Source organism: Leucoraja erinacea, chromosome 1 (assembly GCF_028641065.1).
Source record: "Leucoraja erinacea ecotype New England chromosome 1, Leri_hhj_1, whole genome shotgun sequence".
Lineage (NCBI taxonomy): Eukaryota > Metazoa > Chordata > Chondrichthyes > Rajiformes > Rajidae > Leucoraja > Leucoraja erinaceus.
In genome coordinates this window covers 23,411,761-23,437,386 of record NC_073377.1, presented here as the reverse complement: position 1 = coordinate 23,437,386, position 25,626 = coordinate 23,411,761, and the positions used below count along the sequence as shown (strand labels likewise).

Here is a 25,626-nt window from a genome sequence, read left to right as displayed (position 1 = left end):
ACTTTGCATAAACATTGCTGGAAAACAGTGGATCTGTGTACATATACACCTTCATTTCTTCAGTTTCCTTCGGCTTCGATTCTTCTAGGTAAACAAATACTGCTTTCATACTATGAATTAGTGTATTTATTGTTCCTTTGTTAAAAGCTAAGATTATTTTGTTGCTTTTATTGCTTTTGCTTTTGTGAGTGAGAGAGATCGTGCTCGTCTGTGGTGGGGGGACAGGGACACGGGGGGGACGAGGAGCGGGTGTGTATGCGCTTTCTCCCGTCTCCCACTCGCATCTGCTCCCTTTCTCTCACTGTTACAGCCCGTTCTCCCGCTACCTGTTCCTTGGGGGGGGATGAGGAGTTGACTATTTCTGGGAGTCTCTCTGGAATCGAGAATTTCATTGCTCATTCAGTATGCAGATGATACAACGGTGATTGGCCTCATCAGCAACAGCGAAGAGTCGGCCTACAGGGAGGAGGTCCAACTCCTAGCAGCATGGTGCGCTGCCAACAACCTGGCCCTTAACTCCAAGAAGACCAAGGAGCTCATCGTAGACTTCAGGAAGTCTAGGGGCGGCACGCACACCCCCATCCACATTAACGGGACGGAGGTGGAACGTGTTTCCAGCTTCAGGTTCCTGGGTGTCAACATCTCCGATGACCTCTCTTGGACCCACAATACCTCAACTCTGGTCAAGAAGGCTCACCAGCGTCTCTTCTTCCTGAGGAGACTAAAGAAGGTCCATCTGTCTCCTCAGATTCTGGTGAACTTCTACAGCTGCACCATCGAGAGCATCCTTTCCGACTGTATCACAGTATGGTATGGCAACTGCTCTGTCTCCGACCAGAAAGCACTGCAGAGGGTGGTGAAAATTGCCCAACGCATCACCGGTTCCTCACTCCCCTCCATTGAGTGTCCAAAGCAAGCGTTGTCTGCGAAGGGCGCTCAGCATCGTCAAGGACTGCTCTCACCCCAACCACAGACTGTTTACCCTCCTACCATCCAGGAGGCGCTACAGGTCTCTCCGTTGCTGGACCAGCAGGTAGAGTTTGCAAACTCGCTTATTAAATTCCATCAACCATTCCTCCGCCCACCTGGCCAATCGATCTAGATCCTGCTGCAATCTTTCACGTCCATCATCACTATCTGCAAAACTACTAACTTTGGTATCATCAGCAAACTTGATAATCTTGCCCTGTATGTTCTCACCCAAATCATTGATGTAGATGACAAACAGTAACGGGCCTAGAACTGAACCCTGAGGCACACCACTTGTCACAGACATTCAGTCTGAGAAGCAACCTTCCACCATTATCCTCTGCTTCCTTCCATGGAGCCAATTTGCTATCAATTCAGCTATCTCTCCTTGGATCCCATGCCATCTAACCTTCCAGAGCAGCCTACCATGCGGAACCTTGTCGAACGCCTTACTGAAATCCATTTACACAACATCTACAGCTCTGACCTCATCAACCTTTTTAATCATGTCTTCAAAAAATCAATCAGATTTGTGAGACACGACCTCCCACGTACAAAACCATGCTGATCACCCCTAATCTGCCCTTGCCCATCCAACTGCCCGTCTGTCCTATCCCTCCGAATACTCTCCAGTAAAGGGGCTGTCCCACTGTGGCGACCTAATTGACGAGTTTAGAAGAGTTTGCCCTCGACTCATACTCGCAGCATGGTTGACATGAGGTCCTAGGAGGTCTTTGTAACTCTCCTTCATGCTCGAGAGTAGTCCCCGCGTACTCGAGCTAGGTCGCGGCATATTTTTCAATATGTTGAAAAATGCCCGCGAGTAAAAAAAGGTCGCCATGGAAAAAAATCGATATTTTTTTACTCGTGGGTTTAGTCGAGGTAGGTCATAGTAGGTCATAATGCTATTTTTAGGTAGTTGAAGTCAATTGAAGTTAATCGAAGGTAGTCGAAGGTAAAGCTCGTTGAGAAAAAAATGGTAAGAATGCCCGCTAAACTTTATTAAACATTGTCTGGCTTCTTAAAAGTGTCTCCACTCCTTCTCCCCCCTTCTCTCCCCTTCTCTCCCCTTATCTCCTCTTTTCTCTCCCCCCCCCCCCGCGCGCTCTCTAAAGGACTTACCGAACTGTGCCAGCCGTCTTTTACCTTTCTGTTCATCTCAGACAGCGCTCCCACGCTTTCCCTGGCCCCCGCCTTTGCGATGTGTGTGTGTGTGTGTGTGTGTGTGTGTGTGTGTGTGTGTGTGTGTGCCATCGGTCGCAGACGATCCAGCTCGTAGTTTCATCGCCGACAGTCGATCCAGTTCGAGGTTTTCCAGGCGAGTGCCCTCGAGTTTGAAGGTCGAAGCCAGTCGCGTCAGTGGGACAGGCCCTTAACTTGCCAACTACAGATGTTTAGCTCACCGGCCTCTAGCATTTTCCCTGCAGCCCTTCTTGAAAAGAAGCACAACATTTGCCACCCTCCAGTCTTCCGACACCTCCCCTGTATTTAAGGACGACTCATAAATTTCAACCCGGGCTCCTGCACTTTCCTCTCTAGTTTCCCACAATGTCCTTGGATATATCAGGCCCTGGAGATTTCTTCAAACACAACAGTACCTTCAGTACTTCGTCGACAGTAACCCTGACTGCTCTCAAGACACTTCCACTGCTCCAATTTCCTCCATCCTATTGTCTTTCTCCTCGGTAAACACAGAGAAATACACATTTAGAACCTTGCCCATCTCCTGTGACACCACACAGAGGTGACCTTACATGTGGGGGCCTCTACATACTGCTTAAAAAAAACTCTCCTGAACACTTTTGAGGAATTGCACCCCATCTAAACCCTTCACGCTATGATTTTCCCCATTGGGAAAGTTAAAATCCCCTACTACAACAACCTTATTTGACCTGCGGCTGTCTGCAGTCTCTCTGCACATTGTTCTTCTAAATTCCTGTTGACTATTCGGGGGTATGTCAAACCCCCACCCCCCACCCTTTCTTGTTCCTCAGCTCCACCCATAAAGCCTCACTAGACAAACTATCCGTAAAGTTACTTCTGAACGCAGCCATGACATCCTCCTTAACCAACAATGCACCCCCCCTCCTCTTTTTCCCTCAACCCAGAGAGTGGTGAATCTCTGGAACTCTCTGCCACAGAAGGTAGTTAAGGCCAGTTCATTGGCTATATTTAAGAGGGAGTTAGATGTGGCCCTTGTGGCTAGAGGGATCAGGGGGTATGGAGAGAAGGCAGGTACAGGATACTGAGTTGGATGATCAGCCATGATCATATTGAATGGCGGTGCAGGCTCGAAGGGCCGAATAGCCTACTCCTGCACCTATTTTTTATGTTTCTATGTTTCTAACCCTGTCTCTCCTGAAGCTCCTGTACCCCGGAACATTGAGCTGCCAGTCCTGCCCCTCACTTAACCAAGTTTCAGTCATGGCTACAACGTCACAGTTGCTCGTACCTATCCATGCCCTAAGCTCATCTGCCTTACCCGTCAGGCCCCTTGCATTAAAATACATGCAGTTTAAACCAACCCTTCTTTCTCGCTCTGCCTTTCACCTGCCTATTTTGTCCACTAACCTTTCCCACACCACCCTCTAGCCTACCAACCTAGCCTCTCACGTGCCTCTGTCCTGCACGATATCCCACCCCCCTTCCAATCTAGTTTAAAAGTTGTACAGAGTCTTGGTGAGACCACACCTGGAGTATTGCGTACAGTTTTGGTCTCCAAATCTGAGGAATGACATTATTGCCATAGAGGGAGTGCAGAGAAGGTTCACCAGACTGATTCCTGGAATGTCAGGACTTTCATATGAAGAAAGACTGGATAGACTCGGCTTGTACTCGCTAGAATTTAGGAGATTGATCTGATAGAAACTTACAAAATTCTTAAGGGGTTGGACAGGCTAGATGCAGGAAGATTGTTCCCGATGTTGGGGAAGTCCAGGACAAGGGGTCACAGCTTAAGGATAGAGGGGTAATCCTTTAAAACCGAGATGAGAAGAACTTTTTTCACACAGAGAGTGGTGAATCTCTGGAACTCTCTGCCACAGAGGGTAGTTGAGGCCAGTTCATTGGCTATATTTAAGAGGGAGTTAGATGTGGCTCTTGTAGCTAAAGGGATCAGGCGGTATGGAGAGAAGACAGGTACGGGATACTGAGTTGGATGATCAGCCATGATCATATTGAATGGCGGTGCGGCTCGAAGGGCCGAATGGCCTACTCCTGCACCTACTTTCTATGTTTCTAAAACCTCCCGTGTAGCATTAGTAAACCTTCCCGCTAGGATGATGGCCTCCCTCCAGTTTAGGGGCAACCCATCCCTTTTATACAAGTCACCCCTGCCCCAGAAGAGATCCCAATTATCCAGAAATCTGAATCAATCCCCCCTTGCACCATCTCCTCAGCCACACATTCATTTCCCCAATCTTCCTATTCTTACCTTCACTAGCACGAGGTACTGGAAGCAATCCTGAGATCATTACCCTGCAGGTCCTGCTTTTTAGTCTTCTCCACCAATTTCATAAATTCTTGTTGCAGAACCTCCTTCCTCTTCCTACATATATAATTTGTGCCAACATGCACAACAACCTCCAGCTGTTCTCCCTCACTCTTGAGGATGCCGTGCAGGCGCTCCAAGACGTCCTGGACCCTAACACCAGGGAGGCAACACACCATCCTGGAGTCTCGCCTGTTGCCGCAGAATCTCCTGTCTGCACCTATGACGATGGGGTCTCCCACCACTACAGCTCTGCCTGATGTCACTCTTCCCCGTTGAGCCTCAACACCAGGGTTGGAAACACAGCCCTGGCTACCACTCAATCTTGTCGTGACATCCGCTGCCAGGAGGGTGTACCTGTTTTCCGTAGGTACAGTCACTGGGGTCTCCTGCACTCCACCTTTACTCCTCGTTCTCTGTCACCCACCTTCGCTCTTCCTGGATCCTTGGTGTGACAACCTCACTATAGGTCTTGTCCAGGAAACTCTCGTTTTCACGGATGGCCCTGAGGTCATCCAACTGCTGCTCCAGTTCCCCAACACGTTTATTCAGGAGCTGCATCTGGACACAATTTCTGCAGGTGTGGTTTACAGAAGCACCAGCTGTATCCCTGACTTCCCACATCCTGCAAGAAACACACTGTACCAACTTGCCTGCCACTTCTTCAGTGGACAAAAAAATTACAAATTTCGAAACAAGTGTAGCCTCCTTACCTCAGCCTCCTTGCTTAAGACTCTTGAGCCAAAGACTCACACTTTACTCACCAAGGCACTTTACTCACCAAGGCTGCTCCCAACAAGGCCGCTCCGCTACAGCTGCACTTTTTTGTCTATTACCTAATCAACCACTTTAGGGCTAATTTGTAAATTACTCAAACCTGGGCCTTCGGCGTTCTTTTTAAATCTTCTTTCCCTCTGACTCACCCAGTTCCAGCCAATACTCACTCTTGCTGCATCTGGCTGGTGCTTCTCTCCGACCTTCACAAGGAACAGTACAGCACAGCAACAGGCCATTTGACCCGCAATGTCTGTGCCGAACAGGATGCCAAGATAAAGTAATGTCATCTGTCTGCACATGATCCATATTCCTCCATTCCCTGGAGACTCAACTGTGCCATAATTTTCCAAGACACTTTCAGTGAAATAATATAACTAAATATAAACTTTTAAGCATACACCGCAAGGGAAAATTCCTTGGTTAGATGCGAAACAGATACATTGAGTTAGATTTTGCTGTGTGCTGAATGTGGCTGTAACTATATAGTACATATGTTCAACAAATAATTACATGCGGGATTAAAATGTTACTATTGAAAATCTGGAGGATTTAATGTTTCTTTGGCAAGACCACAAGGAAAAAAAAAAAACAGAAAATGTGTGAAATAATCAGCAGGTTAGGCATCACCAATAGAACGAGAAATGGGTTTAATATTCTCAGTATAAGATTCTTTGTTAGAACTGGAAAAGAGAAAATACAAGGTTGGGTTGAGGTTGCAAAGAGTGGGAGGCGGAAGGATAGAACAAAGAGAATATCTCAAATATGGATCAAGGGGTAGTCAGAGAGAAAATATGAGCAGATGAACATCAAAACCTTGAAAACTGGGCAACTACAGTATGGCAACACTAAGGAATGTACAATTTGCCAAATGAAGGCTGCAGTACATAGCCAACTGTGATAAATGAGAGTAAGAACTGAGCCCAGTGGGAGATATGGGCCATACAATGGTGTAGACATTCAGATGTTATGACATTGTATTTACAGATAATTCAAAACTTGTTCATGATTGAAAACTTAGAATTAGGAGCAGACGAGGGCATTCGATCCAATTTGTGATCCCAGCTACAAAGACAGATGTATACAGCAATTCGTTCTTCCCCCGCACAATTAAAGCATGGAATAATCTCCACCCACTAAATAGTTACCCAACCAGATGCAACTACATTTAAAGTAACTCTTTCTTCCCAATAACCCTTTCTGGCTTAAGCCCTCCCTTCACCACCTCCTGTTTAAATTCCATTTGGAATATTTTGGAGGACCAAGAAACCAAGAACCAAGAATCATGTTCAACAATGAAGGAGATAGTAATAGCTTCAGGATAGAAATTGGATGGTGGAATGTGTGGGCATATGAAAGGTGAAATTTAACTTCCCAAATTTGTGAAGGCAACAATATAAAGAACATAAAACTCTAACTGTAATTCTGATGACCAGGGTTAATTAAAGCATGTGTTTGAACACAAATTGATAAAGTGATTAAGAAAACTTGCATCCTGAATTTGCTGATTGCAGGTAAGCAAAACAAGGGGCTTTTGAATCTATGGCTCAGTGGTTTGGCATTTAATATTGCACTAAATCTTGTCACCACACTTCAGGAAGGATATGAATGCCCTGAAAAAGATTCAGTCGAATGATCCAGGGGATATTCGACTTCAGGTTATCCGTGTAACTGAAAAAGTTGGCATTATTCCCCTCAAGGAAAAAAAGATTGAGGGTTGATTTTCTGACTCGTTGAAAATCACAAAGGACAAAACTGATAAATATTCCCATTGGCAAGAAAGTTGAAAACAAGAGGATAACAATTCCAAGTAATTGGCAAAAGAACCAGGGATGTCATGAAGAAATAAAAATCATGGTGCTACTCATGTTCTGGAATTAATTTTATCAAAGGATGGTGCTTGCAGGTTCAATTGTTCCTTCCAGGTGGAATTAGATGTACTATATACTTGAAGTGAAAATACTGCAAGGCCATAGGGAGAGATTGAGGGATTAAGATTAAGAAGTGTGGTGACCAGATTTATCATGTCAGAATGAGTACATGATTCTGTACACAAATAATTGACTAGGTAATCTCAGAATTTAAAGAGTATGGTTAAGTTGTGAATAGATTTGTAATATACATTGTGTGTCACTTTGGTTGAATGAAAGGCATCTTACAATTGAAATTCCTGCAGAACCAGGCCCTTCAACCCACATATCCATGACGGCCATCAATTACCCATCTACATTAATCTCAATTAGAACTAGGATACTCAAGGAACTTCAGATGCTGGAATCTTGAGCAAAACGCAAAGTGCTGGAGTAACTCAGTGGGCCAGGTAGCATCTTTGGAGGGAGTGGACATTGGGCTGGGACCATTCTTCAGACCAAGTTTTTGATCCATAGCCTACTATCCCTTGACAATTCAAGCGTTCATCTAGATTTCCTACACATTGTGGATGTTTCCGATTCTACTCAGTGTAGTACGTCTCAGATTCTAGCTGCCTTTTGGCTGAAAAAAAATCTTCATCCAATCCCATCTAAACCTCTTCCAAAATGAATTCCTCTAGCTTTTGACAGCTCTGCTCTGTGAAAACATTTCCAACTACCTACCATGTCCATGCCCTTCGTAATTTTCAATCAGGTTCCTCCTCAGCTTTTTCTGCTCCGATAAATAGAAAACTAGTCCATCCTGTCTCACCTAACAAGTAGAACGTGATTTACCTAAATACATAATTTTGTGGCCATGACTTTTTTTCTCTCATGTCTGCTTCTTTGTTTGCTGTAATGTAAGATAATGCATATACAATATGTTACCCTGCTATTACTTTAAATGTTAAAAGACATAATGGCGGCTTGATCTCTATCCAATATTGATTTGTTTCTCAAATAAAATTTGTTAAGTGTTCAGGCTTTGGAAAATCTGTGTGTCTGAATATCAGTTTAATTGAGATGGTCCTGTCCTCACTTCCATTTTTAAGGCTATAGGTTCAAACCTTAGTTCACGATTCTTGACACGACTTCAGTATTTTTCTTCCAGTGAAATTACAAAACAGGGAAGATGTAAGCTTGCACATATGGATGTTCATGATCCCATGACATTACTGTCTTATTAGTTATTCGTATACCTATCACCAGTAAATATCAAGTTAATTGTTATTCATCGCTTGGCTGAAAGTTGCAATCAAAATACCTGCACATTTACCTATTTGCTCACGGTGATTACTTTTTATGGTACAGGTGCACAACCTTTTATCCGGTGTTCCGGAAACCGAAAAACTCCGAAAACCGGCCCTTTTTTCCAGATGTCGTCTGCGCACCAAAGCTCGCGTTTGGCGCCAAACTTGACCCGAAACGACCCACGGTCAACCCAGGTCTGTACTACTGCAGCGGCTGCCTCCTCCCCGGAGACCTGGGAGACGCTTAAACATCAGTAAATCATTGCTTAAAGGTTAGTCAGTTAGTTTGGAGGGCTTTTAAAGGGGGGGTGAAAAACTTTAATTCTTAGCAACAATGGTCGATCGGCCACTCTATCCAATGCAAACACGCGCCGTGCAGTAAGCTCCGCAGCGCTGTGGCAAATGGGGCTGTGGGCAGCGCCGTTGTAGCTCCGACCCCGGCAACTCTACCCCTGGCTGCGAGGCGCTCCAAATCCAGCGCGGCCCGCGGCAGGACGCCCAGCTCCACGAATGTCGGGAGTCGGCGGCGTCGCACAGCGCTTATACCAGCGGGGAACGGGCAATGCTTAGGGTCGCCGTGCGGCAAGCTCCGGAGCGCTGTGGACGCCGACCCAACGTTCGCGGAGCGTCGCTGGATTTGGAGCTTGCGCAGCCAGGGGTAGAGTTGCCGGGGTCGGAGCTCCAACCGCCCCGCCCGCGGCCGGACGGAAGCTCCGCGAGGTTGGGAGTCGCCGACCAGGTTCAAAAGAATTAAAGTTTCCCCAACCCCTACTCCACCACCACATGAAACCCCAGAAACTGACTAACATTTATGCAATGATTCTCCCGGTCTCCGGGGAGGAGGCAGCTGCTCCAGACTTTTCAAGCCGCCCGCGCTACCTACCTAATCTACGCTAAAAATCTTCCATTCGGAAATCCGAAAATGTCCGAAATCCGACAAGTGTCTGGTCCCAAGGCTTTCGGAAAAAAACCTGTATAATTACGCTAGGCTGAATCCAATTCCAGTAGAAAGTAGTTTCATAGTTTTGCATCAACAATAAAGCAAAAACGCAACAATCTGATCTGCAAACACGCAAAGGGAGTTGAAAAAAATGTTTGTGCAGCAGTTACATGAGTAATATAAAATTAGCAACTGCTCAATAAAAGGATTTGCATGAAAACTGTATACAGTACTTACAGGTATGTCTTGCTAGGGAATAGTTGGAACCTCCACTGGTCAGTCCAAAGCCTTCTGGAACTTGACTGGTGTTGCGAGCCCTAGTTGGCAATTTTGGTGGTTCAATCTCAGCACCAAATTCTGCTCCAATGACACCCAGAAGGACAATAGCTGTGGCCTGTTTACGTCGCTCCTCAAACGAAGATGATGATTTCTTCATATGTGCAAGTAAACCAGGAAAACAACCTAAAATATAAACCAAAGTAGATAATGTATACCAATAAACCATATGCCACATATTTCAATATGCAATCATTCTTTTGAAGAATTTGTTCCGGTCTGATACCCTGTTGTTCCATTTCAGCAGATAACATCTATTATCATGTTGGATAACTGGTCCTGAACCCAGTGTATAGATGTAACATGGAAAAGGATGTGCTATCTCCTCTACTTTCCTTTCAAAATCTTTTACTGTCTTGCAGAATATGTTACATTTTGTTTTATTGTCACGTTTACCGAGGTACAGTGAAACACTTTTGTTGCATGCTAAGTATGTGAGTAATTTACTCGTAATTTATGGTTTTGTGTGTTGTCTGAGTCTTTGTGCCTGTGATGATGCTGATGAGCGGTAGGAGGAAGATTAGATCTGAAAGAATAACTACAAATATTCCAAATATTACAAGATTTTGGGAGGTGGAGTTGGGGGAAGGGTGTGGGGCAAAATAAAGGAAGCAAAGTCATTCAGAAGGTGGCTTCAAGTTGTAAATATCACCAGCAGTATGTCCTGGATCAAAAGAAAATGTCCTAAAAAAATTATGCAACAACTGTACTTTGTCTGAAGACTAAGGAAGTTTGGCATGTCTCCAACAGCTCTTACCAACTTCTATAGATAGACCATAGAAAGCATCCTATCGGGTTGCATCAGTTTTGTTCTGCCATCTACACTTCACACTGCCTTGGGAAAGCAGCTAACATAATCGAGGATCATTTACGCCCCACTCATTCACTCTTCTCTCTCCTGTTAGGCAGAAGATGCAAAAACTTGAACGCACATATCACTAGATTCAGGAACAGCTTCTTCCCCACTGCTATGGGACTATTGAATAGTCCTCTCATAAACTAAGGGCAGAGTCCTGACCTCCCAACCAAGCTCAACGTGGCCCTTATATTGTTTTAATAATCTGTGGAAATGTCTCTGTCATTGTAATGCTGTAACACTGTATTCTGAACTCTGGTATTTTCTCCTTGCATTACCCTTTGTACTTGTGTAAAGGCTTGATTGTACTTTTACTTGTATAGTTTACCTGGATAACATGCAAACAGAATGTTTCACTGCATCTCAGTACATGTCACAATAATAGACCAATACGACATGTGAAGGCCCAGTGAGGCCATTGTTTGTCCTTGTAACATTACATTGCCAAAGCTGTTTAAATCCGCCAAAACTCATCACTGAATTTTGGGACTAGAAAACACAAGGTTGAAATCTTACATAAATGCATTACTGCAGCTTCAAGTATGGTACAACCCAATTTTGGCTTCACATCCTTTCTATTTATTCAATCGTATCGTGTTCTTATCTACACTTATTAACAAACCTTCATAATCATACACAAATCCTTTTAAGCATAATAAAGAATTAGAACAACCAAGACCATACTGGTAGTAATTGGTCTGTTCTTTGTGTATTATAAAGAGAATGAAAAGAGAAAGTTTAACACAACAATATGAAGACCATTCCCAAATGCTCACTTATTTGTTTATGGATCTCCCTAAAATGTCTCCATCATATTACTGATAAACAAATTTTGATGACCTAGAAAAATCACAATTATAACCAGCATCATAAATATATAATCCTGCCAAAATGAGTTGAAGTTATTATTCACATTATGATTATTAATTTTGATTCCAAAAGTCTGTCTCAATGAAAATAATATCCTAATTCCACATTAACCCAATCTAAAACGCTCCTGCTTGACTGAGGAAATACAAATAGAGTGAGGTTATGCAGACTAAAAGTATATTAACTTCTCTAAGATACTGAGTTTAATTGAATGCTGTAGGAAGCCAATTGTATTTTGAAGCACAATATTATTGAGCAAAATCCATTAGCTCAGCAGCTCAAATGCCAGCACCCAAATGCATTTTTAGATTTTAGTTTAAATAGCATGTAATTATTTCCTCTTATTGGGATATGAAATTGTTCAGATTTCCCAATAGCTCCAAGCACCAGCGTTTAAAAATTCCAAGATTTCTGATGTTTTCCTTTCTGAATTCAGTATTTAATTCTATGTACATTCCTCAAATTGAATTTGACACCAGAGGCCAGAAGGTATTGAAAGGTCAAAGACACATAGAATTTGCCCATCCTGACTCTATTACCAAAATATATTTCTTGAAAAAAGTAATGGACACATCAAGGACTTAATTCATAACAATAAATGTAATACTTGTATTTGATAGTATTTGGATATTTATTGTTTCATTGATCAGTAAATAAACATTGAAATGCTCCATCCTGTAAAACTATAGGTCGTCGTTAATATTGCATTTCTAAAGAATGACGGTACGGTGTATTATATGGCTATTTTATTCCGGTAACCAGATTAATGCACAGACAGCAATTATGAAGAAAAGCGGTCTCTGAGAATTAATAAGATTATACTTATAAAAAGGACAGCATTTTGTGGTACAATATCTGTTTCAGGAAGGGGTGCAAAATAGTTGAAAGAGAAAGCTGACAACATTTCAAAATACAAAATTCTTATTAAATGAGAAATGCATCATTGAGGGAAACTGCGCAAATCAAGCAGAGCAGAAACTGTGAATCAAAATGCAGACCAGAAAACAAACTCAACAATTAGCTTCTAATGCATCTCTGGAATTTAACTGATTTAAAATACCACTAAGTGAACCTGAGGTATTCACTTCACAGAAATTTAATTCAGAATTTTATCTAAACATAACCTAAATATTCAAGATTACATTTTGCGGAACTAAACAAAAAAACACGACATAACTAACCCCATTTTTTAAAACAAAATACTGTCTTCCCTGTGACCTTGTTGTCTGGGCTTAAGGTGCTCAGTAACCGATTATTTCTCATTAAAATGAATGTGGGCACTGCCAGTGGGGCCAAAAAATAAAAACCAAAAGCCTACAACTTACAGAATGACTGAGCACAGCCGACCTTACTCTGATTGCTCTGTCAGCTGACCTCTGCAGAAGCAATGGCTAGGTGATCCTGTGCTGTTTAGCTGACAAATGAATGATCCCAGCTCCTCATATTTTCTACTGCTGCAGACTTTAACCCAGGTACTTGGACAGTGAGCCGGCATGACATCTCAGATCAAGATGAATTGGTGCGAACTCCAAGCCAAGATTGTTTTATAGCATTTAATTTAGTTTCTTCCCCTGCTTGGATGAGCACAGTCTGGTTATGGATTTCTATTCTAATGTACTGGAGCAGGCCTGAAAGGAGCCAATGAAGCAGATGCTAGAGTGGAGATGCAGGAATACCGATCAATAGGCAAGGCCCTGACCTCAGCGCTCTCAGCCCCAGCAATGGCCAGCACGTTCAGGAGGGAAAAAGTAAAGTCATGTGTATTCATTCAAATCATAAATGAACCACAATGAATGGGGAAATAACCGCTTTGCATTTATTTAATGACTTCAGCTTCTTAAAAACATATGAAAACATTTTTATTTCAGCATCGTAAATGTGATCTTGTCAAGAGATGTAGTTGACAAACAATTAAATATGAAATGAGGATTATATTACTAGATAATTTAATAGACTTTATAATCTGTTGTATGACCCATCCAATATGTTTAATAATGTGACATCCATTGTAGATATGAGATGTTTATGCAGCAAAAGAGATTAAGTATAATCTAGATGTTATTGTATTTCGGTAAATTAGATTGTTTTTGTTTTATAATGCACTGCTTTAACAATTTCGGTTTGCAACAAAATATGGGGGGAAAAATTGCCGCCACATCAATGCACAAAACAGTCCATTCCTTCATTCACCAATCAATCTGATAGAGGTTTAAGGGCTCAAATGCGAGACAAGTCACATGACATCCATCAATACAAATGAACATTTGTGTCACGGTATAATTTAATTCCAATAAGAAGGCATGGTAAAATGAATACTTAGAAAATAATGTTTGATTAAAAAAAGTTAAAATATTGAAAATCTGTATACATTTTTAAATATGAGATACAATAATTGCCCGTGTCTGGAGTGCAAAGTATTTTTTCAGTAACGATCAACTCAAAGGTGAAAAATCTACTTCCATGATGTTACCAGCGTACTGCTGCAGCAACGTTTAAAAGACAATTTGAATTTAATTGTGAATTATGGTAGGATTCCTACAGGCTAAAATTCCAAATATAAAATTAAGTTACTTATGAACTTCAACCACATACTACTATATACATTTATGCATGGGTGAGACATTCAAGATACAGCACTTCAGACCGTGGCTAATGGATCTGTTACAAAAATAAATTTAAGTCCTGCAGGAAATATTATTGACATTTTGGCTTTTGTGCTGCTGTTGTCGTCACTCGTTGTAGAGTAAGACCATTCCATCTAGTCTGCAGTTGCAAAGTCTTTGCAGCAATTAAACCATGCAATCCTTTTGGTTTGAAAGGACATATTGAAAGGACACACAAAATTATGTGCTGAAGGTTGAAAGTTGAACTCTCTGCAGATGTTGCCTGACCTGCTCAGGATTCCCAACATTTTCTGTTTTTAGTTACATAGCAAATTAGGCAGTTTCAATGGAGAGAAATACAAAGTAACTTTTTAAACAAAATCCTTAATTTGTATATCATGTTGACGTCACCCATAATATTTTTCTTTTGCATCCAATAAAGATCTTACCCTTCCATTTGTGAAAACTTCAACGTCTAACTATAGTACAACTTCACGACTTCTGAAGGGTCCCAACTTGAAACATCATCTATCCATGTACTCCAGAGATGCTGCCTGACCTGTTGAGTTACTCCAAGACTTAGTGAAGAAATTTGTAAACCAGCATCTGCAGTTCCTTGTTTCTACAACTGTACATGTCTTGTGCCACCAAGTCAAACAGCCATTATTTGTGACTGAGCGTCTGTCAAAATCATGCAAACCTGAGCTATGTGGAATAGCTTCGGCAGTTCAAATACTGCAGGCCTTCAAGGATAATTGGATGAGTGCAACAAGTCACCCCCACTTTCTTCCAGTGGGTAATAGGGAAAGCAAGGCCCTCAACCATCAGCAGCATTGTAACCATGCCCATTCATAAACAACAAATACACATTGGAAAAAGGGAAACTTGACAATAATTACAAAATGACAATGTTGTTTAATGTTGGGATTATAATAATTGATAAATTACACAAGCTTTTAATCTTTGCATGATCCTGGCAAGTACATGAATCAGCCATAATTACACCAATACTAAATAGAAGTATTAAGTGAGAATATGTTCTAAATTATCTTTGTAACATATAGTTGGTTTGCTCCAATGATTAAAAATGTAAATATATTTACATTCTAGCAAATCTGTCATTCATTCAGTTCCCTTTATTTGTTTTAAAACACTTGTCAGTGAATTACCATCTAATGCAGATGGGCCTTTTATAAATTTAGATTGCTACAAGTGTCCTCACCAACAATTTCAATTATCATGAAATTCATAAAAATAAAACGCAATACCATCTGTGAAATAAATGTTGAAGTGATGTTGAACAGATTATTGTTATAACTATGATTCCTTTCTGTGAGCAGTAATGCTCCATTTAATCATTGTACAGGTGACAGAAAGATCTATTTTCTTGACAAGACAGTTGATCACCCCATCACAGCAAGAAAATTAAAAACCTGAACTAGCTATTTCATTGCTGAATTTCACCGCACATCGCAATCTGAGTTGCTAAAACTGAGCTGCAAACGTATTGATGTATTTACATAAACATCTACAATTATATCTTCGTTATGGGTAGAGTATGTGAAATATTAGGGCACATATTCTATGATTTGGCACTGCTAAAACTATAGATTGTATCTTGAATGGACAAAACAATTTTGCAACAGGTCGAATTAAAGCTTAGAAAAAGGGCCAAAATAAATTGGTATTGACTGAGAAAATCTAAATGAAGCACCCTTCCAAAATCTAGTGCAATTGTTTTCCTGACTAATCAGCATATTTCTAGTACTTTCCACTAATGCTGATTTTTAGCATCTGCCTGCTTGATCATAGATATTATAGATATACGCTGTCGACTGGTTGCCCTCCTAAACTTCGATAACCAAACTTTCAAGAGAGCAAACGCTATATTTCTACAATAAAATGGAGAGAAGTTTTATCCAGATCTGAGTCCCCCAATAAATAAAATTTAGTTTTGAGTTAAATGGACATGTTTGACAGATAAATAATGTAAAATACCTACTTTCACATACATTTACAGAACCCTACATACAGTGCCCTCCATAATGTTTGGGACAAAGCCCTTTCATTTATTTATTTACCCCTGTACTCCACAATTTTCGATTTGTGACACAAAAAAATCACATGTGGTTAAAGTGCACATTGTCAGATTTTAATAAAGGCCATTTTTACACATTTTGGTTTCACCATGTAGAAATTACAACTATGTTTATACATAGACCCCCCCCCCCCCCCCCCCCCCCCCCCCCCCCCAGGGCACCAGAATATTTTTGGGACACAGCAATGTCATGTCAATGAAAATAGTCATGTTTAGTATTATGTTGCATATCCTTTGCATGCGATGAATGCTTGAAGTCTGCGATTCATGGACATCACCAGTTGCTGGGTCTTCTCTGGTGATGCTCTGCCAGGCCTGTATTGCAGCCATCTTTAGCTTATGCTTGTTTTAGGGGCTAGTCCCCTTCAGCATATAAAAAGCATGCTCAATTGGGTTCAGATCGGGTGATTGACTTGGACACTCAAGAATTGATCATTTTTTAGCCTTGAAAAACTCCTTTGATGCTTTAGCAGTATGTTTGGGATCATTGTCTTGCTGTAGAATGAACCGCTGGCCAATGAGTTTTGAGGCATTTGTTGCAACTTGAGCAGATAGGATGTGTCTATACACTTCAGAATACATTTTGCTGCTACCATCAGCAGTTGGCAGTTATCATCCATGAAGATAAGTGAGCCAGTACCTTCAGCAGCCATTCATGCCTGGCCAAAACACCCCCACCACCGTGTTTCACAGATGAGGTGGTATGCTTTGGATCTTGGGATCATCAGTTCCTTCTCTCCTACATACTTTGCTCTTGCCATTACTCTGATATAAGAACCAGAGTGGTGAAAGCTCTGGAACTCTCTGCCACAGAGGGTAGTTGAGGCCAGTTTAATTGGCTATATTTAAGAGGGAGTTAGATGTGGCCCTTGTGGCTAAGGGGATCAGGGGGTATGGAGAGAAGGCAGGTATGGGATACTGAGTTGGATGATCAGCCATGATCATATGAAATAAGTGGCGGTGCAGGCTCGAAGGGCCGAATGGCCTACTCCTGCACCTAATTTCTATGTTTCTATGTTTCTATGGAAGTTAATTTTTGTCTCATCTGTCTCCAAGACCTTTTTCCAGAAATGTGGTTGCTCTTTTAAGTACTTCTTGACAAACTATAACCTGACCATCCTAGTTTTGCGGCTAACCAGTAGTTTGTATCTTGCAGTGTAGCCTCTGTACTTCTGTTCATGAAGTCTTCAGCAGCCTGTGGTCATTGACAAATCCACACCTGACTCCTGAAGAGTGTTTCTGATCTGTCGGACAGGTGTTTGGGGATTTTTTATTATAGAGAGAATTCTTCTGTCATCAGCTGTGGAGGTCTTCCTTGGCCTGCCAGTCCCTTTGTGATTAGTAAGCTCATCAGTGCTCTCTTTGTTCTTAATGATGTTCCAAACAGTTGATTTCAGTAAGCCTAAGGTTTGGCTGATGTCTCTAACAGTTTTATTCTTGTTTCTCAGTCTCATAATGGCTTCTTTGACTTTCATTGGCACAACTTTGGTCCTCAGGCTGATAAACAGCAATAAAAGTTTCCAAAGGTGATGGAAAGTGGAGGAAAGACTAGGTGCTGAGAGCTCCCTTCTACCTGCATTATGGAGGTATTTAAACACACCTGAGCAATTCTGAAGACCTATGAAGCCATGTGTCCCAAACATTATGGTGCCCTGAAGTGGGAGGACTCTGTATAAACACAGCTGTAATTTCTACATTGTGAAACCAACATTTATAAAAACAGCCTTTAATACAATCTGACAATGTGCATTTTAACAACATGTGATTTTTTTCCATTACACATACAATAGAATGGAATGCCTTTTATTGTCATTCAACCAGCTTGGTTTGAACAACATTGCAAATCTCAAATTGTGGAGTACAGAGGCAAATAAATAAATGGTCTTTGTCCCAAACATTATGGAGGGCACTGTATAACCATATTCACCTCTGTATATCAAACTGAAGCTTCAACAAATTCAGCCATTTTGCTGAGTGTGTGTCCACTCACACTCACTAAGATGTGCAATTGTCCAGCACAGTTGTTTCATCTCTGAGGTGCAGGCATGGAGATATAACAGTACAGAAATCATGCCCATATTGTTCATCAAATACCACAGACAATTAATGATGTTAGTCTGGTTGTAGTCCAGTTAGATCTTTAAACATTTCTAAGATTTGTCTCATTTATCTTAATTTACATAAAAATGCCAAATGGCATTTCTTCCATTAAAACGCCAGGCATGTAAAGGGCCTGTCCCACTGTACGAGGTAATTCAAGAATTCTCCTGAGTTTAAAAAAAATCAAGCTCGTGGTAAGTACGTAGAATGTACGTAGCGGCTACGTCGCAGATCGTGGATGTCTCGTAGCGGCTCGTAATGTTAACGGCAGGTACTCAGAAAATGCGGTAACTCATGAAGTTTTTTCAGCACTGTGAAATATATCCACGAGAGCCCCGAGTGCCTACGAACGGCTATTACCATAATTCTCCGAGTTTGAATCGGGGAAACTCGGGAAAACTCTTGAATTACCTCGTACAGTGGAACAGGCCCTTAATGGAAGGGAAAACTGAATTCAGGTACTTGAGCCACAAACACAAATGGTCCACGTATCTATTAATCTCAACCTTAAGTATACTAAATGGGTAAGCATTTACTGGAATTCTAGATAAAGTAGTCAAAGAATGAACAAGCATCTGAGTCTTTCTCTTCAGTCCTAAATTAATGGGCCTTTATAACACTATTTAAAAGACATTTGTACATGGATAGGAAAGGTTTAGAGGGATATGGGCCAAACAAGGGCAGGTGGGACAATTTTAGATGGGACATCTAGGTCGGCATGAGCAAGTTGAGCTGCAGGGTAAGTTGGGCCACATGGCCTGTTTCCATGCAGTATGACTCTATGTGCTGGCTACACCAATCCCTTTGTCCACAGTAAGATTTGGGAGTGTGGATGAATTTAAGTTAAGAATTTAGGGAGAGAGAAATCCAGCATGCATTTTTTAAATATTGTTGAAGCCAGAATATTAAAATAAAAAGAAAAGGGTTGGAAATACTCAGCAGCCCAGGCAGCATCTGGAGAACGAGAAACAGAATAAATATTTTAGAATGGAAAGGCAGCAACATTCCCAGTTGAGAGATGAGCAGTTGTTCCTCAAGTTCACATTAGGTCTCATTGCACAGACATGTACATTACAATGGGAATGTGACAGAATTAAAGTACTTTTGGGTTGTGCAATGTGGTAAAGCCCAAACTATGAACATCAAATGCAGTACACTGGAAAGTAAAGGTGCATTGTGCAGCAAAAGCAAATTGAATGACAATAAAAGGCATTCCATTCTATTGATTTTTTTTAAATTCCAAGCAGTTTTACTTGGAATTACTGTTTGTCACATAGGATTGCAAGAAAGGAAGACAAAAAAAGAAGACATTGCATCTATATTTAAGAGGGAGTTAGATGTGGCCCTTGTGGCTAAGGGGATCAGGGGGTATGGAGAGAAGGCAGGTACGGGACGGGATACTGAGGCGGTGCAGGCTCGAAGGGCCGAATGGCCTACTCCTGCACCTAATTTCTATGTTTCTATGTTTCTATCTCTTGCAGTTACATGGAAAATTGCCATAAGAAGGTTGGTGATAGGTGGAGCTAGAAGAGTGGACCAGATGGTCGCAAAGGTAATAGTCCTTTCAAAGTTCTGGAAGGTGTAGGGGGATTGTGAGGTGATGCTGAATGGAAAGTTGTTGAAGATGCAGGAAGGCGGTGAGACGTTCAAGCTGAGATAAGTGCTTGAAGGAAGAATAAATCTCATTGATCATAATTCTTTACCCAATTGTACAATGCGCTAGTGGTGTACTTCCTGTTGAGCAAAATGCCAATAAGTACTATTTTAGAAAACTCCCCACTGCTAAATTACGGTCCATTAACAGGTGTTCTTCTTTAAAGATGAAGTTTGCACAGGTGAAATAATAGTGGTCTGGCAGTTAGTCATACGTTCTTTCCAAAAACTATAAATGGCATAAAAGGTTCAGCAGTTGTATATCTCCTAAAATGATTTTTTTAACCTGAAATATGCAGTACCTGTAATACATTCTCTTATATTTTTAGAAAATTATCCAAGAACTACCATGAATTCCATTAACAATCCATTACAGTTCTACCACAAACTTGCATTTTTAGTACTCATATTGTAGTTTTTTGAGGAAGATCAGGAAAATAATACCAATCTATATTGCACAATTTCATGTTTGTGCCATAAGCTCATGTCCATTGTAACAAGATGCTGTCTGCTAAATTTACTTCACTCAATACTATTAATAATCAGAGGAGAATTGAACCTTAATCTTGCACTGGCTGGACAAAACTTGAACCAACCTTTAAGAGTTGTCTGGTAGCATTATATGCAGTAACCAATTTCTAGATAAAGTGCATGAATTGAAGTTAAAGACAAAGGAGTTGCATTAAATACACTGCTGCACTCAATACATTAAAAATAGACAATAGCCAATAGATGCAAGAGTAGGCCATTCGGCATAAGTGCACTCCCTCAATAGTAAGAATGTCCTTCCTCAAACTTCCTCAAATTTGGGTGCGGGGCAGAGCGATGGGAAGGCCGCCCGGTCGGCCATTACTCCCTCTGGAAGAGGTCGTCTATAGAGACCTGCGATTCCTCCGTCGATCGCAGGGACTCAGGGAATCGTAATGCTTTTTCCTCGCTGGTGATCCCGATCCCACCTGGCGATCTCTGGCCGTCATGGGCGATGACCTCCTCTTCGTCTCCCCTGCCACGATCGGCCGGCCCTCCGCTGCATGGAGAGAGGTCCCGCCCGCTCAGCGTCTGCGCGCCTGGCTTGGAGGCTGCTACCGCGGGCCGAGTCCGGCTCGACGCCCGGCGGCCTCCCTCGAGTCCATGTCCGCCCGCAGCTTCTTTCGGGTCGACGATCGCCCGCCCGCCACCTCGCTCGGGGTCCTCGGGTCCACACCAGCCCGCAGCCTCGCTCGGGCCCGGCGCCTGGTGGCGAGGCTGCTGCTCTAAGACCTGGATAGGTGCTGCCTCTACCGCCTCCCTCTCTGCCCCCCCTCCCCCCCCCCTCTCTGCCCCCCTTCCCTCTCTGCCCTCCTATTTCTGGTGGAGTATTGCGTTGGGGAACCAGTCCTCCCCTGTGATGCCCGCGCGCGCGCCCCCCTCAATCTCTACCCCCCTCAATCTCTACTCCCCTCCCTCTCCCTCATCCTCTCGACCCCCTCTCCTCTCCAGCCGCGCCTGCGCAGTTGGGAGTTATGCGTGTGTGGATATTGCGGAGAATGGGGTAAAATGAGCGAATGAATAATATCAAGGGTGGGGTTAGTGTGTGAGTGTGGGGAGTGGTTAGTGCATATGTGACGCCAAACTGTGCCCCCTGGTTCTGGACTCCCCCAATATCAGGAACATGTTTCCTGCCTCCAGCGTGTCTAATCCTATCAAAATTGCTAATGTTACTTTTAATCCCTTAATCTAAATCATTAGTGTATATTGTAAATAGCTGCAGTCCCAGCACCGAGCCTTGCGGTACCCCACTAGTCACTGCCTGCCATTCTGAAAAGGACACGTTAATCCCGACTCCTTGTTTCCTGTCTGCCAATCAATTTTCTATCCATGGCAGTACCCTACCCCCAATACCATGTGCCCTAATTTTGCCCACAAATCTCCTATGTGGCACCTTATCACATGATTTCTTAAAGTCTAAGTACACTACATCCACTGGCTCTCCCTTGTCCATTTTCCTCGTTACATCCCCAAAAAATACCAGAAGATTAGTCAAGCATGATTTCCCCTTCGTAAATCCATGATGACTCAGACTGATCCTGTTACTGCTATCCAAATGTGCCGCTATTTCATCTTTTATAATTGACTCCAACATCTTCTCCATCGATGTCAGGCTAACTGGTCTTTAATGCCCGGTTTTCTCTCCCCCTACTTTCTGAAAAAGTGGAATAACATTAGCACCCTCCAATCCACAGGAACTGATCCTGAATCTATAGAACATTGAAAAATGATCACCAATGCATCCATGATTTCTAGCCACCTCCTTAAGTACCCTGGGATGCAGATCATCAGGCCCTGGGGATTTATCAGCTTCAGTCCCATCTGTCTACCCAACACCATTTCCTGCCTAATGTGAATTTCCTTCAGTTCCCCCATCACCCTAGGTCCTCTGGCCACTAGTACATCTGGGAGATTGTTTCTGTGTTTCTTGCTGAAGGCAGATCCAAAGTACCTGTTCAACTCGTCAGCTATTTCCTAGTTCCTCATAATAAATTTACCTGTTTCTGTCTTCAAGGGACCCACATTTGTCTTAACTAATTTTTCCTCTTCACATACCTAAAGAAGCTTTTACTATCCTCCTCTATATTCTTGGCTAACTTTACATTCATATTTCATCTTTTCTCCCGAATTGCCTTTTTAGTTATCTTCTGTTCCTCTTTAAATGTTTCCCAATCCTCTGGCTTCCTGCTCATCTTTGCTATGTTATACATTCTCTTTTATTTTTATACTGTCCTTGATTTCACAATCGCCTCTTACATCCCTTGGAATCTTTCTTCCTCTTTGGAATGAACTGATCCTGCACCTTCTGTATTATTCCCAGAAACGCCTGCCAATGCTGTTCTACCATAATTCCTGTAGGGTCTCTTTCCAGTCAACTTTGGCAAGCTCCTCCCTCATGCTTCCATAGTCCCCTTTGCTCAAATGTAATACTGACACTTCCGATTTTTCCTTCTCCCTCTCGAATTGTAGATTAAAACTTATCATACCTCCTAATGTGACTACCTCCTAATGGCTCCTTTACCTTGAGTCCCATTATCAAATCCGGTTCATTACCATATAACCATATAACAATTACAGCACAGAATCAGGCCACCTCGGCCCTTCTAGTCCGTGCTGAACACTTATTCTCCCCTAGTCCCATCTACCTGCACTCAGACCATAACCCTCCATTCCATTCCCGTCCATATACCTATCCAATTTATTTTAAAATGATAAAATCGAACCTGCCTCCACCACTTCCACTGGAGCTCATTCCACACAGCTACCACTCTCTGAGTAAAGAAGTTCCCCCTCATGTTACCTCTAAACTTCTGTCCCTTAATTCTCAAGTCATGTCCTCTTGTTTGAATTTTCCCTACTCTCAATGGGAAAAGCTTATCCACGTCAACTCTGTCTATCCCTCTCATAATTTTAAAGACCTCTATCAAGTCCCCCCTTAACCTTCTGCGCTCCAATGAATAAAGACCTAACATTCAACCTTTCTCAAGTTCAGAGGTAACTTAGTTGCTGAAACCCAGGCAACATTCTAGTAAATCTCCTCTGTACTCTCTCTCTCTATTTTGTTGACATCCTTCCTATAATTAGACGACCAAAATTGTACACCATACTCCAGAATTGGCCTCACCAATGCCTTGTAAAATTTTAACATTACATCCCAACTTCTATACTCAATGCTCTGATTTATAAAGGCCAGCACACCAAAAGCTTTCTTTACCACCCTATCTACATGAGATTCCACCTTCAGGGAACTGTGCACAGTTATTCCTAGATCCCTCTGTTCAACTGCATTCCTCAACTCAGTAGACAACACTAAATCCAGAATTGCCTTCTCCCTGGTAGGTTCCAGTACAAGCTGCTCAAAGAATCTATCTCGGAGGCACTACACTCCCTTTCTTAGGGTCCTGTACCAACCTGGTTTTCCCAGTTTACCTGCATGTTGATCAACAGGCAGATCAACCACAGTGGTATTGGATACCAGGATGTCTTGAGGGTCTGAGTGACCAGTTCCTGTCCCTATTTTCTGCAGCTCTGATAAAATATCATTGAACCTTCCACATTGAGCAAGAAGAGTCTCTACAATACAATACAATAATACAGTACAATAATACTTTATTAGCCAAGTATGTTTTGCAACATACGAGGAATCTCTATCATACTGAAGAGACATGGATATTGCTGGCATGGGTCTCATTTATTTTCCACATCTAATTACTTCCTAAACTATGTGAGTGCAAGGTCATTTCAGAGGACGTTTTGATAGACACAAAATGGTGGAGTAATTCAGCGGGACAGGCAGCATTTCTAGATAGAAGGAACGGGTGGTGTTTTGTATCAAGACCCTTCAGACTGGGCTTGTTGGTGGATCAGAAAAGTAACAAACATGTCAGACCAGGTAAGGGTATCAGCCCACAAAAAAAAACAATGAGCCCTCAAGTGACATTGATCAATTGGATATAGTAAAATTTGTATTTTTCGTTATAATGTTGTACACATATTGACTGTGGTTTTAGATTGTGATGTAGATTATATATATTTTTTTTAATAGCATTTAAATCAATAATTCCAGTTATGCGTAAATGAAAACTCCTTTCTAAGAGAGACAAGCATCTACAATACATAGATAAATTAAATCCAATGGTATAAGCATGTCTCATGCTTATTTTAGCTGATCTTGATTCCCTGCCCTACCAAGCCTCCAACCTCATTGTTCCCCTGCCCCGCACGGCCAGATTTTACCTTCTCCCCAAAATCCACAAACCTGACTATCCTGGCAGACCCATTGTTTCTACATGTTCTTGTCCCACCAAACTTATTTCCACATACCTCGATGACATCCTATTCCCCCCTGGTCAAATCCCTCCTGACCTATGTCCAAGACACCTCACACGCTCTTCGTCTCCTACATGCCTTCCATTTTCCAGGCCCCCATTCCCTCATCTTCACCATGGATGTCCAGTCACTCTACACCTCCATCCCCCACCAGGAGGGTCTTAAAGTCCTCTGTTTCTTCCTCGACTGCAGAACTAACCAATCTCCGTCTACTGATACTCTCCTCCGCCTAGCTTACTCTCAACCAGTTTTCATTTAACTCCTCCCATTTCCTCCAAATCCAAGGCATAGCTATGGGCACGCGCTTGGGTCCCAGCTATGTCTGCCTCTTTGTAGGGTATGTTAAACAATCCTTGTTCGTGGCGTACCATGGCCCTATCCCCAAACTTTACCTCCGCTACATTGACGACTGCATTGGTGCTACCTCCTGCACCCATGCAGAACTCACTGACTTCATCCATTTCACCACTAACTTCCATCCTGCACTCAAAGTCACCTGGATCATTTCCGACATCTCCCTACCATTGACCTCACTTTTTCCATCGCAGTTAACAGACTACTGACCAACATCTACTACAAAACCACTGACTCCCATGGCTATCTGGACTACACTGCTTCCCACCCTGCTTCCTGTAAGGACTGTATCCTCTACTCCCAATTCCTCTGTCTACGCCGCAGCTGCACCCAGGATGAGGTGTTCCAAACCAGGGCATTGGAGATGTCCTCATTCTTTAGTGAACGGGGCTTCCCCTCTTTGACTATAGATGAGGTTTTCATCAGGGTCTCTTCTATATCCCATAGCTCCGCTTTCACTCCCCATCCCCCTGCTCGTAACAAGGACATAGTCCCCCTTGTCCTATGTTTCCACCCTACCAGCCGTCACATATAACAGATAATCCTCCGACAATTTTGCCACCTCC

The 25,626-nt window shown here is 42.4% G+C and overlaps 1 protein-coding gene across 3 annotated transcripts in view; it reads right to left on the bottom strand.

The window, feature by feature from the left end:
- Positions 1–25,626, bottom strand: part of LOC129714210 (WD repeat-containing protein 7) — a 546,583-nt gene that overhangs the window by 221,893 nt on the left and 299,064 nt on the right. For all 3 annotated transcript variants that reach the window (XM_055663773.1, XM_055663850.1, XM_055663908.1), the window contains one exon: positions 9,571–9,795. In XM_055663773.1, coding sequence (XP_055519748.1) covers positions 9,571–9,795 — 225 coding nt within the window. The remainder of the gene's footprint in view (positions 1–9,570; positions 9,796–25,626) is intronic.